This window comes from Pyrus communis, chromosome 8, assembly GCF_041283825.1.
Source record: "Pyrus communis isolate YQ-2024b chromosome 8, ASM4128382v1, whole genome shotgun sequence".
NCBI lineage: Eukaryota > Viridiplantae > Streptophyta > Magnoliopsida > Rosales > Rosaceae > Pyrus > Pyrus communis.
Window position 1 is genome coordinate 16,273,345 of NC_142572.1, and position 14,238 is coordinate 16,287,582.

At 38.5% G+C, this 14,238-nt stretch overlaps 4 protein-coding genes across 5 annotated transcripts; 2 read left to right on the forward strand and 2 right to left on the reverse strand.

The window, feature by feature from the left end:
• Positions 1-946: 946 nt before the first annotated feature.
• LOC137717569 (profilin) lies at positions 947-2,790 on the reverse strand. Of its 2 annotated transcripts, none has more exons than XM_068456976.2 (4): positions 2,534-2,742; positions 1,998-2,135; positions 1,607-1,749; positions 947-1,132 (listed from the first exon to the last, which is right to left on the reverse strand). In XM_068456976.2, the coding sequence occupies exons 1-3, from the start codon at positions 2,654-2,656 to the stop codon at positions 1,615-1,617; spliced, it is 396 nt and encodes a 131-aa protein (XP_068313077.2). In that variant the 5' UTR covers positions 2,657-2,742; the 3' UTR covers positions 947-1,132; positions 1,607-1,614. The 2 variants fall into 2 exon arrangements, with proteins under 2 accessions (XP_068313077.2, XP_068313076.2); XM_068456975.2 differs by lacking the exon at positions 947-1,132 and adding an exon at positions 1,189-1,502 and having other exon boundaries at positions 2,534-2,790.
• Positions 2,791-4,479: 1,689 nt separating this feature from the next.
• On the forward strand, positions 4,480-8,364 carry LOC137717502 (ATP-dependent 6-phosphofructokinase 6). The gene is made up of 13 exons (XM_068456888.2): positions 4,480-4,981; positions 5,087-5,133; positions 5,231-5,270; positions 5,497-5,559; positions 5,659-5,796; positions 5,958-6,116; positions 6,243-6,296; positions 6,522-6,590; positions 6,673-6,802; positions 6,975-7,240; positions 7,470-7,518; positions 7,621-7,775; positions 7,935-8,364. The coding sequence occupies exons 1-13, from the start codon at positions 4,850-4,852 to the stop codon at positions 8,136-8,138; spliced, it is 1,506 nt and encodes a 501-aa protein (XP_068312989.2). The 5' UTR covers positions 4,480-4,849; the 3' UTR covers positions 8,139-8,364.
• A 150-nt stretch (positions 8,365-8,514) lies between these two features.
• Positions 8,515-11,262, reverse strand: AUR1 (ataurora1). Its single transcript, XM_068456887.2, has 9 exons — positions 11,108-11,262; positions 10,632-10,748; positions 10,160-10,306; positions 9,964-10,059; positions 9,734-9,829; positions 9,545-9,641; positions 9,185-9,302; positions 8,903-8,975; positions 8,515-8,794 (listed from the first exon to the last, which is right to left on the reverse strand). Exons 1-9 carry the CDS (start codon positions 11,144-11,146, stop codon positions 8,693-8,695), a joined length of 885 nt encoding a protein of 294 aa, XP_068312988.1. The 5' UTR covers positions 11,147-11,262; the 3' UTR covers positions 8,515-8,692.
• A 993-nt stretch (positions 11,263-12,255) lies between these two features.
• On the forward strand, positions 12,256-12,737 carry LOC137716983 (oleosin Ara h 15.0101-like). Its single transcript, XM_068456312.2, has 2 exons — positions 12,256-12,619; positions 12,724-12,737. Exons 1-2 carry the CDS (start codon positions 12,256-12,258, stop codon positions 12,735-12,737), a joined length of 378 nt encoding a protein of 125 aa, XP_068312413.2.
• Positions 12,738-14,238: the final 1,501 nt, after the last annotated feature.

Here is a 14,238-nt window from a genome sequence, read left to right on the forward strand (position 1 = left end):
ACTCAAATTTGCTCCAACCCTTGAAACAAATATAAGTTTTAACCCAAAACTTATTTATGAGGCAAATTTAGCCCAGGATTTCCCCTGGGTTAGTGAAGCTCCACCATATATATGTACTTTTTATAATTTTATATTTATAAATTCATAGAATCTAACGGTTAAAATTTAATATAGTCAAATCTAACGAAAAAAAAAAATTAACGATCTAAATTCAAATCCAACGACTAAAGTAATTAAACAAAAATATTTTATGTGTTTCATATTCTTCCATAATGTTCCACGAGTTTTCTAATGTTGGTTTAGAGATTTTTCAATATTTATCGAAATCTAAATATTTTTCAATTAAAATGTTTATAAAATTAAATTAGGATAATCTACACAATTTTTTTAAGAAAAGTTACTTAAAAAAAAAATCTTAAATTCATCCTTGAATATTCTCGGGCTAAAAATTTAAGCTTCATTGGATTGATAGTTCATGTGGTGATAGTATGGTCGGAAGGTACCCCTGTGATCAAAAAATTAGGATTTAAATTCTTGTAGTGAAGTCTACTAGGATTTAGATTCAAAATTGAAAGTTGACGAAATTTTCAATTTTGAACTTAAATCCTAATTTTTTTTTTTTTTTTTACCACAAAGGCTATCTTCCTATTACCCTATTACCACAAAATTTAACCTAGAAAGGTTGGAAAAAAAAAAAAAGAAGTTTCTCAGTTAAAAGTTTTAGGTTTTAACCCTAGTTAAAAAATCTAAAGAGTGCTATATAAGTGTACCTAGCTAGGGCGTTAGGGTTATGGGTGGGGCCCAAATATAGATCTCTCCACTTCAACTACGAAGGGAGGTGATGGTAAACCTCAGTCAAGAGTGCTGATGAGAAGCAGAGAACGGCTTCCAAAGCCGGATGTATGAGGGTATAGAATTAGTAGCCGCCTTCTTAAGCATCTGGGAATTTTCGACTTCTAAGTTTTTCCTTTGTAAGATGATAAATTTCACAATAAATACATATATAAAACACGTCGTTAGACGCATAACAGTAATAAAGATTGCTCAAATACCCTCACATCAACAAACTCAGCAAATGGCTCGGTGATTCGACCCCATTGGAAATCCACAAATTCCACTTGTTAATTGCATTCTGGAAATCCACAAACTTACTCAAAAACCCAAAAGTGAACATCTTCAGACAAGCAATGAAAAGGCAAAGCAAATAATGTTCCCCGTCTTTCGCCCAACTCATGTTCTGATAAACCAAACTACTTAGTACAAATACGCAAGGCATTCCGGAGATAACGACAGCAATTACATGCGTTTTCCAGTGAAAGGAACAAAATAAATTTTAGGGATGATAATTGTAAAATTAAGACACTCATTCACAACGACAATCCATATCCAGAGATCCCGGAATGCAAAGACAAACGGCTTTTACACATAATATCCATCACATCCCAAGCAGCAACAACTTTGTTTTCAAACCAAATTCACCAAGACTTCAAATTAAATAGTAACTGTCAAACAAAAGAACGAAATCAACGCGAATTCCAGTTGATGCAAAAACCCAGAAATGAAAACAGCAAATCACAGGAGGCCATTGGGGAGATAATCAACTCACCGACGCAATTAGAGACCCTGCTCGATCAGGTAATCGCCCAGCCTCTCAACAACTATGTTGCACTGCCCAGGAGTCACAGGCTCGTCATATATACCGATTAACAGGGCCTGGCTGGTCTTCTTGATAGTCATTCCACCCGAACCCTGATATAGTAGACGCATCACGTCAATAGAAATATCAAAGAGAAAAACAAAATCAAACATCTGCACCTATAAAGTAGCATTATGTGGTTTCCAAATCTCCCCATCTTCGACGCAAAATCTAAGTAGCAACACTGAACCGCAATCAATCAAAATGACATTCATACGACAAAGGAGTTCTGTATTCCACAAAATCTGAATTTAAGCTAGAAGCAATGGCATCTGGTAAGAGCAGGATTCCAAAACCTCACCTTCTTTCCTCGAATGACAGCGCCGGCTTCACCCTGGATCACCATATACTTCGTCCCACCAAGGAATAATCCAGTTGGGGCAAGTGTTCCGGGTTGATCGAAATCTTTCAGAATTGCGGCAATCTCCTCAGGCTTAAACTATAACAACAATCAAACAACAAAATCACGCCGGCGAACAATATATTCGGCAACATACCCAAAAATAAATAAACCAACTTGTTCTGAGCATTTAGATTTACACTCTAATCCAAACAGGAATACAGTAAAAGTAAATCAAGCATCTGATTCAAATCAAGAACGATTACTCCGAATTAATCAGATCAAAAACCACATAAACACTTCAACTAAGTTCATCAATTATTTATCAAGTTTCAATAGTATGCACGTCACGATCGGATCAGAAACCGATCGACCGAACCAGTCAGTGATAAAGTTACTTTTCGAAATCAGATCCGATGAACGAAGTAAATCTAGAACTTAAACAGCGAAATAAACACGAATAAAAGAGAGAGAGAGAGAGAGAGAGAGAGTCGAACAGCAGGGAAAGTGGTGCTCTGAGCCCAAACGCTGCCGTCTTGGCCAAGGATAGCGGCGGCGGTGAGGCGGTTGCCGTCGATATCGCACATCAGGTGGTCGTCGACGTACTGCTGCCACGACATCGTTTCGGAATCCCGATTGATCTTCTTCTCTCTTCTGGCGTTGAATGCTTTTGCGGTGGAAAGGGGGGAAAGCTTCTGGAGCTCAACGGAAATGGGAGATAAATATCTCGGGTTTGTCACAGGAGGTTACACGTGGCGCGACGTGAGTTGTCTGTTATTGTATTATATTGTTTTCTTACCGAATCACACTGTCCATGCCTTTTCTCTTGGGTTTACGACTCTATAATCTTAAGATTTGTCGGTCTAATTATGTTCATGGGCCAAAATAATTAAATTTGGAGTTCTTAAAGTTTGACATCCATCACCATCACCATCATCATCACCATCACTGTGACTCCACATCGAACTCAAGTATTTACCCGTTTTCAACCCTCTATCGCTAAGGATAAATGTTTTAGTGTGCTGAAAACGTGATTTGTTATACTAAATTTCATAATATAAATTATTAAAAATAATTTCAAGCATTTGACCATTTATATTATAATGTTTAGTTACTGTACCGGTTTACCAATATATTGAAAAATCTCTTATTGTTCAATTACATACTATGTACTGACTGTAAATTAACATGTTAGAAACAAGGTTCTAAAAGGTGGTACGCTCTAGTCGAGCAGCGGGTTGGGATTTAGTGTGACATCTCACATCATTCAAGGGAGTCAATCCTCTTAGCCTTATATGTATATTCTCATATCTACCTAGCATACGGTATTTTGGGAGCTCATTAGCTTTGAGTTCCATCGGAACTCCGAGGTTAAGTGAGTTTGCTCGAGAGCAATCCCAAGATAGATGATTCACTGGGAAGTTCTCGTGTGAGTTTCTAGAAACAAAACCGTGAGGGTGTGGTAGGGGCCCAAAGCGGATAATATCGTGCTACGGTGGAGTCGAGCCCGGTATGTGATGGGGGCCCAGGGTGAGATGTGACAATTTGGTATCAGAGCCAATCCCTGGACGGAAGTGTGCCGACGAGGACGTCGAGCCCCCAAGAAGGGTGGATTGTGACATCCCACATCTCCTAGGGGAGTGGATCATCTTAGCTTTATATGTATATTCTCATCTCTACCTAGCACGAGGCCTTTTGGGAGCTCACTGGTTTCGGGTTCCATTGGAACTCCGAAGTTAAAAGAGTTCGCGCAAGAGCAATCCTAGGAGTGGTGACCCACTGGGAAGTTCTTGTGTGAATTCCAAGAAACAAAACCGTGAGGGTGTGGTAGGGGCCCAACGCGGACAATATCGTGTTATGGTGGAGTCGAGCCCGAGATGTGGTGGGGGCTCGGGCTGGGATGTGACATTTAGCACGTAGACCACTAGATGGGGGCATATAGGCAGACTAGATTGATTTAAAAAAATTTATTATATATGATATAAATGAGTGTCTGTTTATACTTTAAAAACATAAATCATTAGATTGAGATATATAAATTGCAAAATAAAATAACATATAAATTATAAAGTATTAGAACATATTGAAAACATGGGAAACAAGCATAAAATGAGTGTTCATTCAAGTATTCGACAATTATTTTACATTTTATTGAAAAATTAAAATTCAAAATGAAAGTTATCGATGTTTTGTTTAAGTTAGGATCGCGACCTAACCGAATTTAGATGTGCTAGCAGGACGCTTCAACGTGTCTAAGCGCATTTTCTTGATTTTCAAACGCCTAAGAACTAATCGGAAGAGTTACCAAATGATATCTAAACAGAACATGGACGGTGCTAGACTAGCATTTTTAGAAAAGTGGTCAGAAACAAAAATTTCATTCGGCACTATGCAAAGCCACCCGGTTCAAAAAACAGATGCGAAGCCCATTAATTTACACACTATTTCAAAACCAGGTGCCTAAAGCGGACAATTACGACTAACTAAACCGGCCCCCTGATTTCCCTCACAAAACGAAAAGTCCTTTCCTTTTACCGCCACCGAAATCCCGCCACCTGTTTCCGCTTTCCAGAAACTCCCACCGCTCGAATTGACCATCCTCAATACGGCGTCGCTAACACATTCCCGATATTTGACTACGCGCTCCGTCCCTCGCGGGCCCAATCATTGCGGAATATAAATACCCTCCACATAATGCAATTTACCATATCAACTTCCCTCCTTCAACTATCCCTACACTCCGATATTTTTTCTGCTTCCTTCGAATTACATACATTTTTCTACAGAGAATAAAATTCGACAAATAACTACAGATGGGCGATTTGAAACCCGCCTCGAAGGCAATGTGTCCCGCCGGAAACGTGCAGATGAAGGTGGTCAAGGGCGACTTCGGCTACGTGCTCGAAGACGTCCCCCATCTCTCCGATTACTTGTCCGATCTTCCTGTAAATTTCCTCGCTTCCCTTTTTTTTCGATTTTTAAATCTGCATTTGCTTTTATTTTCTGAATTTAATCGATTTGTTTTGGGGGGTGTTTGGTTGCGGGTACAGACTTATCCCAATCCGTTGAGATCCAATCCTGCTTATTCAGTTGTAAAGTACGTAAATTTAATCCATACCCATGATTTCTGCTTTTGTTTGGTGTTTGATTCATTGCAAAAGACTGACTCTTTTGTGATCTTACTTTTTTTTTAGGCAGTATTTTGTTCACGTCGATGACACCGTTGCTCAAAAGGTAATTACCCTTTTCTTAATTTTATAAATTATTCAAAAATAATAATAATCAATGTATTAATCTAATTTCATATAGAGGGTAGATCACATTCTGTATTATTTTTGTATAATGTCAATTAAATTCTGTTTATTTAATATATATATATTTTAAAATTTAACAGTTTTTGGGATTGGTTGTTATTTGTAAATGTGAGCTTGAAATGCTATGGTTTTCCTCTGGCTTACAGATTGTTGTTCACACGGATAGTCCGAGGGGGACTCACTTCCGGCGAGCAGGACCACGTCAGAAGGTATCACATTTTTGCTCTCTAATTGCTACCAAAGTAACAATACTATGAAATGTGTTTGTATTTGAGTGACATGCATTCATGTGTTTTGGTTTGGTTCAGGTTTATTTCGACCCGGCTGAAGTTCACGCTTGTATTGTAACATGTGGTGGTTTGTGCCCGGGACTCAACACCGTGATCAGGGAAATTGTGTGTGGACTTTATCACATGTATGGTGTTTCGAAGGTTCTTGGGATAGACGTGAGTGTTTACATTAACATAATCTCGAGGTTCAATTTGGTTTTTGACATCGAAAAAGAAAATAGTCTGTTATTCCTTTTGTAAATTGGACATGAATGTATGTTGACATTTCTTGAGGTTCAGTTTGTCATACTAACAAATTATACAATTACATGTATTAGGGAGGATACAAGGGTTTCTATGCCCGAAACACCGTTACCTTGACACCCAAGGTTGTCAATGACATCCACAAACGTGGTGGTACTATCATTGGTACATCGCGAGGAGGACATGATACCGGAAAGATAGTTGACAGCATTCAGGATCGTGGAATTAATCAAGTAAGGATTTGTTCTTCTCAACTATTGTTCTGCGTCATATTAGCTATATATATCGTAAATTCAAACATAATATCTCACAGACAAGGCACGGAGACAAATTCTCATAGCATGCGTTTTGTGATACAGGTTTTCATAATCGGAGGTGATGGAACTCAAAAAGGAGCAGCTGTCATATATGAGGTAAAACTACTCTCCACGAAAATATGAAAGTTTGATACATTGGCATAAAGGTGCCACTCGTGGCTACTCTTACTAAAGAATAACTCCATGCTTAACTGTTTCTGACTTGTTTGATGATCTGTATGTTACAATCTCATTTGTTTATTTGCTATTGAAATTAGAATTTACTCGTCATTGTTCTAATGTCAGAACTATTTCTTTAGCAGTTTAGTTTTCATTGTGCAGGAAATTAGGCGGCGTGGCCTCAAAGTTTCTGTTGCAGGAATTCCGAAAACCATAGACAATGACATTCCGGTATTTCTTATACAGAACATATGATCTAATTTTGGTTTCTGCTTTCATTGTTTCGGGCAGTAATTTTATTTTCTTCATTCAGGTCATAGACAGATCTTTTGGCTTTGATACTGCGGTTGAGGAGGCTCAACGTGCCATTAATGCAGCTCATGTTGAAGCTGAAAGTATTGAGAACGGTATTGGTGTTGTGAAGCTAATGGGACGCTACAGTGGTAAGTATTCTCACAATGCGCCTAAACATGTTTAATGTCATAGACTCATGGAAATACGTGTCCTAATCGATGATATTTAATTAGGAAGAAATTGCAGAATTTTATTCGCACTAGTTATGTTTTGCTACCAGCCTTGTACAGCTTTCCGTTTAAACTGGAATTCCTGATGCAGGTTTCATAGCTATGTATGCTACACTTGCCAGCCGAGATGTGGACTGTTGTTTGATTCCAGAGTCTCCCTTCTATCTTGAAGGGAAAGGTGGACTTTTTGAGTACATTGAAAAAAGACTAAAAGAAAATGGGCATATGGTTATTGTGATAGCTGAGGGTGCAGGACAAGATCTACTGTCAGAGAGCTTGCAATCCATGAACCAGCAGGATGCCTCAGGAAACAAGCTACTTAAAGATGTTGGGCTATGGATTTCTCAGAGGATAAAGGTATCCCGTGCAATCTTTTCTCCCCGCTTTATTTTCAGCATATCATATCAATTTTCTCTTTATCTAAGAATCTACTGTCATAAAAGTTACAAGTTGTTCTTCTCCATTTGCAAGTAAAAATCTCATCTGCGACTGGCAACTGAGGAGTTGATAGCTGGTGCAGATATATTACTAAAGAATCTGTTTAAATTTCCTTTGTTTGATTAACGGTTGTTGGCTTATGTTTCAGAGTCACTTCGGAAGACAACAGAAGCTTGCCATTAATCTTAAGTATATAGGTCAGCAGCCGTAGATTTCTCTAATTGTTTCTGTTTCCCCATTCAAAAATTCACCAAAACTATGTATGGAATAGCATCTAACCAGTCAAATTGTTTTTCCAGATCCAACATACATGATCAGGGCTATTCCAAGCAATGCAGCCGACAATGTCTACTGCACACTCCTTGCTCAAAGTGCTGTTCATGGAGCAATGGCAGGGTACACAGGCTTCACATGTGGGCCTGTCAATGGAAGGCATTCTTATATTCCTTTCAATGTAGGTTCCCCATCTCTTACATGGTTATCGCTTCTTATTTTCGCCTTCAACTGCATCTTCTTCAATTTCATGAGATATATATCCCAATAGAAATGTTGATCCGAACAGTTTAAAATGAAGACCCATCAGTGATTGATCTGTTTGATTTTCGATATGCAGCATATTACAGAGAAGCAGAACAAGGTTGTGATTACTGATAGGATGTGGGCGCGACTCCTTTCTTCAACCAACCAACCGAGTTTCTTGAACCCTAAAGACGTCAAGGAAGTCCTAGAAGAGGAAGAGCCTCCAACCCAAATGTTGGAAGGGGAAAACTGTAAAGATAGCAAGTTCGCAACAAAAGACATCCCTACCATGTCATGAAAACATGCATGCGGCTCTTCTCTTTAGCACGTCTAAGTTATAATCCTTAGTCAGATGATGATTGATGTACCATCCCCAAATTGGGGATGATGGAAGATATAAGACCATTGATTGTTCGCCTGTATCTAAAGTTTTTTAATTAAGCAAGCTGTACGAAGATGTATCAGAACTTCACTCTGTTGGATCAGTGTTGTATTCAAATTTTATTTATTTTCATATCCAAAAATGGACCGAGTGGAGAATAACTTACCTGTAACCAGGGTGACCCCGTGATGGGAGGCGTAGAAATAGCGTGGTTGCGACCCCTTTACATGTAAGTTTTAGTGAGCAGTTTCAGGCTTTCAATGCGTAGTAATGATCTAACAAGGAACTCATGTTGTGCAAAACAAAGAATTTTTATTAACAAACAAATTTATATCAATAGATTCATACAAGGAAGTATTGCATCACAAAGTTGGCCGACTAGAAAAACAATGTTGAGATGCTCATAGAACATAAAAATCTACTGCCATTATCTCCTCCATTAGGAATTCGACGGTATCTGGCTTGGCGGATTATATCCTATATACGCCAGAGGGCTCGGCGTTCTGAACAATCCATGGATGTTCAAGAAGCTTGTGTAACGGCAGGCGTTGAGCAGAATCCTTGACAAGCATCTGCATTTAGAAGCGAAAAAATTCAGGCATTACTAATAACCCCTTTATTTTGAAGCGACAAAGATTACCGAATACTCGAATTTAAGTACACAAAATGAGGGCAAAAACCTGACTAATGAGGTCCTTTGCATGAGCAGAGACAATTGGTTTCGGAGGAAACTTCAGATCCACTTGCACAATCCTGTGAAGACAAATAGAAGAGCAGTATTAGCCATGTACCATATCCTGTTGGGAAAATTCGCATCTTAAGATTGGTGTTAGCGTAAAATGGATGTCACTCTATGCAGAATTCCTCACCACTCACTCATACAAGTTACATGGGGAATAGGACATTAGGTGATAACAAAAGCTATTTTGCGAACTTTAATCATTTTGTAGTCTACATTTTACCTTCTATATGTGTCTGAATGCTCCTTGGCCTCGAAAGGTGGGACTCCGTATAGGAACTCATAGCACAGGATGCCAAGGCTCCAGATATCCACACTAGCATCGTGCTCTACACTCTCCACTGTTTGATGACAAATTTCACAAGCCCAGAAGTGTTCGTAAGGTAGTAGATATAGTTGGGTTGTTTTTCACAGAATAATGCTATAAATGGTTTTCTATAAAAGTTACACAACGATAAGAAATGGATGCGAAAGATGATCAGTTTGGACAGGCACTGTTCCAAAAAAATGATACAGTTTATATGGTGAATAAAGACAAGTCCTTCTATCATTTGCATAAGAACAGTGTCTTCTATTAACATACCCATCTCAGGAGGGAGGTAATCAAGAGTGCCACACATGGTCCGCCTGCGGTTGAATGTGTGCACTGACCACCCAAAATCTGCTATCTTGAGTTCACCCTATCAAAGGAGATCCACATTGATTCAATGAACATCATATACGTATTGGAAAATGTAGAGAAACATATAAAAGCATGGATGGCAGTCAGTACCTGTGCACCAATGAGTAGGTTTTCTGGTTTGATATCTCTATGAATTACGTGCTTTCCATGGCAGTATATAAGGGCGCGGGCTAATGATGCAACATACTGCCAATACAACATACATACACACATCAGAATTCTAGCCCAATTTTAAAAGATAAATGACCTAACATGGTAAAGTATTTATGTCAAAGCACAAATGTAAATGAATTACGAAACACCACATGAAAACAACTTACAGTGGCAGCACGTCTTTCACCAAAGTATTTACACTTCTGTAGTTCCTTGTACAGTTCACCTTTAGCAGCATATTCTAATATCAAATAAACTCGTTTCTGCAATAAATACATTCCAAAGAAAGGGTAAAAAACCTTCCTTCCACTGAGTAATACAGGTTTAAGATGTTGAAAAATAAGTAGCTTAGGAGTAATATACCTGATCATAAAAGTAGCCGTAGAGGCGTAGGATATTGGGATGTCGAAGATGACTTTGTATCTCAACTTCACGACGAAGCTGATGTTCAACCTGAGACTGCTGCAGCTGGCTCTTAAAGAGGACTTTGAGTGCGACGATGTGATTGCTCTGTTCAAAGGATACATACAGATCAAATTGGGTACACAATTGAATCTAGGCAAACTTATAAGAATGCATATTGTAAACCAAAATCTTCATTAGATCTTCCTATTCATGCCAAACTTCACAACAACCAAAGAAACGACAGATCAAGAACGAAATACAAGTCGGAACCCATAAAAGATTAATTCCTTCACCAAAACAAACCAACCAAGATCGAAACACCTAATATCCATGAATTGAGCACAAGTACCAAACAAAAAAATAAATAGCAGCTGGAGAAAATCAAAATTTGCAAAATGCATGCCCATAAAAAAGAAGAAAAGGAACATACCCTCTTCTCTCTTGCCAAATAGACGTGACCAAACTTTCCTCGGCCGAGAGGCTTTCCGATATCGAAATCGTTGAGCGTCCATCTTCTTGTCTCCGTCGCCGAAACCTCCGAAGATGCCTGTTGAAAGTTAAAACCGAACCCATTTTTCAAAATCCACATAAAATAAAAAAATCAAGAAAGAAATAAATAAATAAAATTTTCACCAATGAGCATTTTAAATTCTCGAAAATTGAAGCTAATTGACCAACCCCAGATTCCTAAATCTTCGAATCAGAAAACCCTAGAGTCAAAATTCGAATTTTAAAAATGCAATCTCAAAATTCACATAAACCTAAAGAAACCATTATCTTCATAGGATCGAAAAGAAATGAAAACCCTAGAATTCGAATTGGGGGATTCAAAAACCCCTAACGCCTTGAAAAAAAAAAAAAAAAAAAAAAAAATTGAAACTTGGGGGGGGTTTCTTTAACTCTCACCTTCTCTTGGGGGACCTGGTTCTCCGCAGCAATCGCCATGAGAGAGAAGAGAGAGAGGGGGAGACAGATAGAGAAAGAATGACAGAGGGAGAAAGATTGAAGGAAAGGGAAATGCTAAAGAAGGGATTGAATAAGCACTTCGCAACGGTCGAATTCCCAGTTGTCGTCGCCACGTGGTCCTCCCGCTCTGGCTTTTGTCTAGGACTTTTCAAAATTTAGGAAGTAATTACCTGTTACCGTGTAGATTATAGTCCTGTGAATCTTGCGGGACTTACTAAAATCGACGGTGCCTGTTTCTTAATTCGGATGAGGAGCGTATTAGTATCGAGTCTTGCTAGCGTCACTGACTGTGAAAGTTAGAAGGTGACAATCACCCCAAGTAGGCTTCTTTTGGACAGATCGGAACGCTCGAGATTTTTGGAAGGTCGGAACTTGCATGTGTCGAAAATGGCTCCTAATTTGAATACGTAATTAGAAAGGGAATGACTCAAAATTGTGGACTTAGTTGATGATGTTCTTCATCATTGAACACCTTGATATATCTTTCATGTTATTAAAAGTTATTTTTCTCAATTGAAATGGTTATTTAGCATTTTGAAAATTGAACAGTCAAAATTTAAACATTAAGATCTAATTGTTATAAAAGGATTCAATATCACAAAATATAGTTTTTAATTAATAAAAAGATGATTAATTAGTGGTTTCGTCACAACAGTTTACTTTTTTGGGAGTCGAAAAGATTTATAAAGGCATTTCAACTTCCACTCACCATCATCATGTGATTCACTAGCAATCAAAAATCGAACCAGAACGTGACCTGTAAAATATGGATCTGAAATTCGTTTTCAATCATTAAGCAATATAATGGAATATTGTTGAAGTTAGTCATTGTGGGTAATCCAAGTTAAAACTATGGCTAGCCACACAAGAGAAAGCAAGGATGCCACGCATTACTTTCTTCAACCAACGAGTTTCACTCGTATGAATTCAAACTCATGCAACAAAACGACCTGGCATACAACACCAACCTCTTGTACGTACTGCCACATTTCCACGCATGATGCATCCACCTCCCTCTCTCCTCATATTTATTCGTCTCTCCGTCGACAGAACACTTCACATTCTGATAGATCACAACTGTGTTCACCATGGCCGATCAATCACGACAGCAACAGCTGACCAGAAAGCTCCACGACCAAGACCAGGACCAGTGGCAGCTCTTGGCCCCCTCCTTCTCCGCAGCCGGCCAGACTGGCAAGTTCCTGACCGCGGGCGCAGCTGGTATAACCCTCCTGATGTTATCCGGGTTAACTTTCACGGGGACAGTGATGACCCTCATCATGGCCACCCCGGTTCTGGTCCTGTTTAGTCCGGTTCTAGTACCGGCTGCGATTGTCCTGTTCCTGACGGCAGCTGGTCTTGTTTTCTCCGGCGGGTGCGGGATGGCAGCAATACCGGCATTTTCGTGGATGTATAAGAACGTGTCGAGTTATGTGGCTGCTAAGAAAAGGGGTAACCCGTATGGGCAGTTCGTACAAATTTGTTTGTAGATTTGATTGTGATTTTAGAGAGGTTATCTTTTTAAGTTTTACTTTCTATGTCATATGATGTGGCAGTTGATGTTAGATAAATGATGTTTAATGTCATTTCAGCCTTCTCTTTTCCATCAAATTCAATTCACTTGAACTCTAAGTCTACTATAATTTACGGCAATGTCCTGGCCTTCTAAATTTGGATTAAAATGATAATTTTAACCTTATGATGTGATAGTCATGTTTGTTTATTTAACAGAAAATTGGCAGAAGTTCAGGTTTGTACCCCCAACCTGAACCCCTAAATTGCGAACGATGTTCACCGCAAACCCTTAATTATTAGGTTTTTCACACGAGTTACACGTATGGGCAGTTCACACAATTAGGCATATAATGGTGGGAAGTGATGTTAGGGAGATTATGTAAGTCACAGGTGATTATAATATATATTTTAAAAGATCAGTCTAAATGTCATTTTATTTTTATTTGTAAGTGGTTTTTAGGGTTGAATTTATGAATCTCGAAAGGATTTGAGAGTATTTTAATAGATTTTGATAAGTGATGGATTTCATAGGATTATGTTGTTGGAAGTATGCTCACAAAGCCACTCATTTGATGCAATAGCTTTTGAAATACTTATTGTGTTAAATTTTTATATGTTTAACGAAGGGTAAAGCTTATTGTTGATCACTATTTATTGTATTATGTGTAGGAATAAGGGAATCAAATGAATGTATTTAATCTAAGAGAGAAGTGATCTAAGTAAGTTAGATTAACGAGACATTTCTTTTATGTTCATTCCTAAAATGTTCCTAGCCATAGGATTGCCAATTGGACATTGACAATCTGCTAAGGTTAGTATGTGTTATGTTAACTCAAGCATGAGTATGACTATTCTCAAGTTATTTGGTGTTGGACACTAAGACAAACACATAGGTGCTCAAAAGTTAATTGAGTACACTGAACCACGATCAAAAGCGAGTTTGAACATACATGTCATGTAAGAGCGCGTAAGTTGCAATATGCAAAGTAGTCCTTTGACCTAAGGCATCATAGATGTCTAATGGTTAGGTCCTTGATCTTTGATCATGTCAAAGGCATTCCATCGAGAGTGTCCACGACATTGTTGGGGTCAAGCTATCTAGTCATGTAGGCATATGAATGCACAACAAGGGATCTCTAACCTTCCATGGTGGAGGGAGAATACTCTGAGATATGATTCGGGAGTCTTTAGCCAAAGTATACGAATATGACTTAGGAAGTTTGCTCCAAATCATATTCAATTGAATCATTTAAGACAAGTATCACATTGAATAGTAGACAAAAAACAAACTATCACTCAAACAATGTGATTAAGAGTATTGTATTAGAGAATGATCATATTGCATTGTAATTGTAACTGGATAGGTTCTCCAACCACTTCTACTTAGCTTGGGTAGCCATGACATACTGTTAGATGTCACTCATGGTTTGTGGAAGCCCTGAAGATTAGCAAACATTAATCTTCATCAAAGGGAGAATTGAAATGTAGTTTCAATTCACAGTCGATCGTTAAGAGTAACAATCATCCACTGCCTTGCTAATTGGAACCTAATGGAT

Coding starts and splice junctions, on each gene's coding strand:
- LOC137717569 (XM_068456976.2), bottom strand. CDS start 2,656: ATGTCGTGGCAGCAGTACGTCGACGACCACCTGATGTGCGATATCGAC. Junction 2,136..2,533: donor AGAGCACCACTTTCCCTGCT/GTTCGACTCTCT, acceptor TTGTTGTTATAG/TTTAAGCCTGAGGAGATTGC. Junction 1,750..1,997: donor CTGTCATTCGAGGAAAGAAG/GTGAGGTTTTGG, acceptor CTACTATATCAG/GGTTCGGGTGGAATGACTAT.
- LOC137717502 (XM_068456888.2), top strand. CDS start 4,850: ATGGGCGATTTGAAACCCGCCTCGAAGGCAATGTGTCCCGCCGGAAAC. Junction 5,560..5,658: donor GAGCAGGACCACGTCAGAAG/GTATCACATTTT, acceptor GGTTTGGTTCAG/GTTTATTTCGACCCGGCTGA. Junction 6,803..6,974: donor GCTAATGGGACGCTACAGTG/GTAAGTATTCTC, acceptor TTCCTGATGCAG/GTTTCATAGCTATGTATGCT.
- AUR1 (XM_068456887.2), bottom strand. CDS start 11,146: ATGGCGATTGCTGCGGAGAACCAGGTCCCCCAAGAGAAG. Junction 9,303..9,544: donor TTACCTCCCTCCTGAGATGG/GTATGTTAATAG, acceptor GTCATCAAACAG/TGGAGAGTGTAGAGCACGAT. Junction 8,976..9,184: donor CATTCAGACACATATAGAAG/GTAAAATGTAGA, acceptor TTGTCTTCACAG/GATTGTGCAAGTGGATCTGA.
- LOC137716983 (XM_068456312.2), top strand. CDS start 12,256: ATGGCCGATCAATCACGACAGCAACAGCTGACCAGAAAGCTCCACGAC.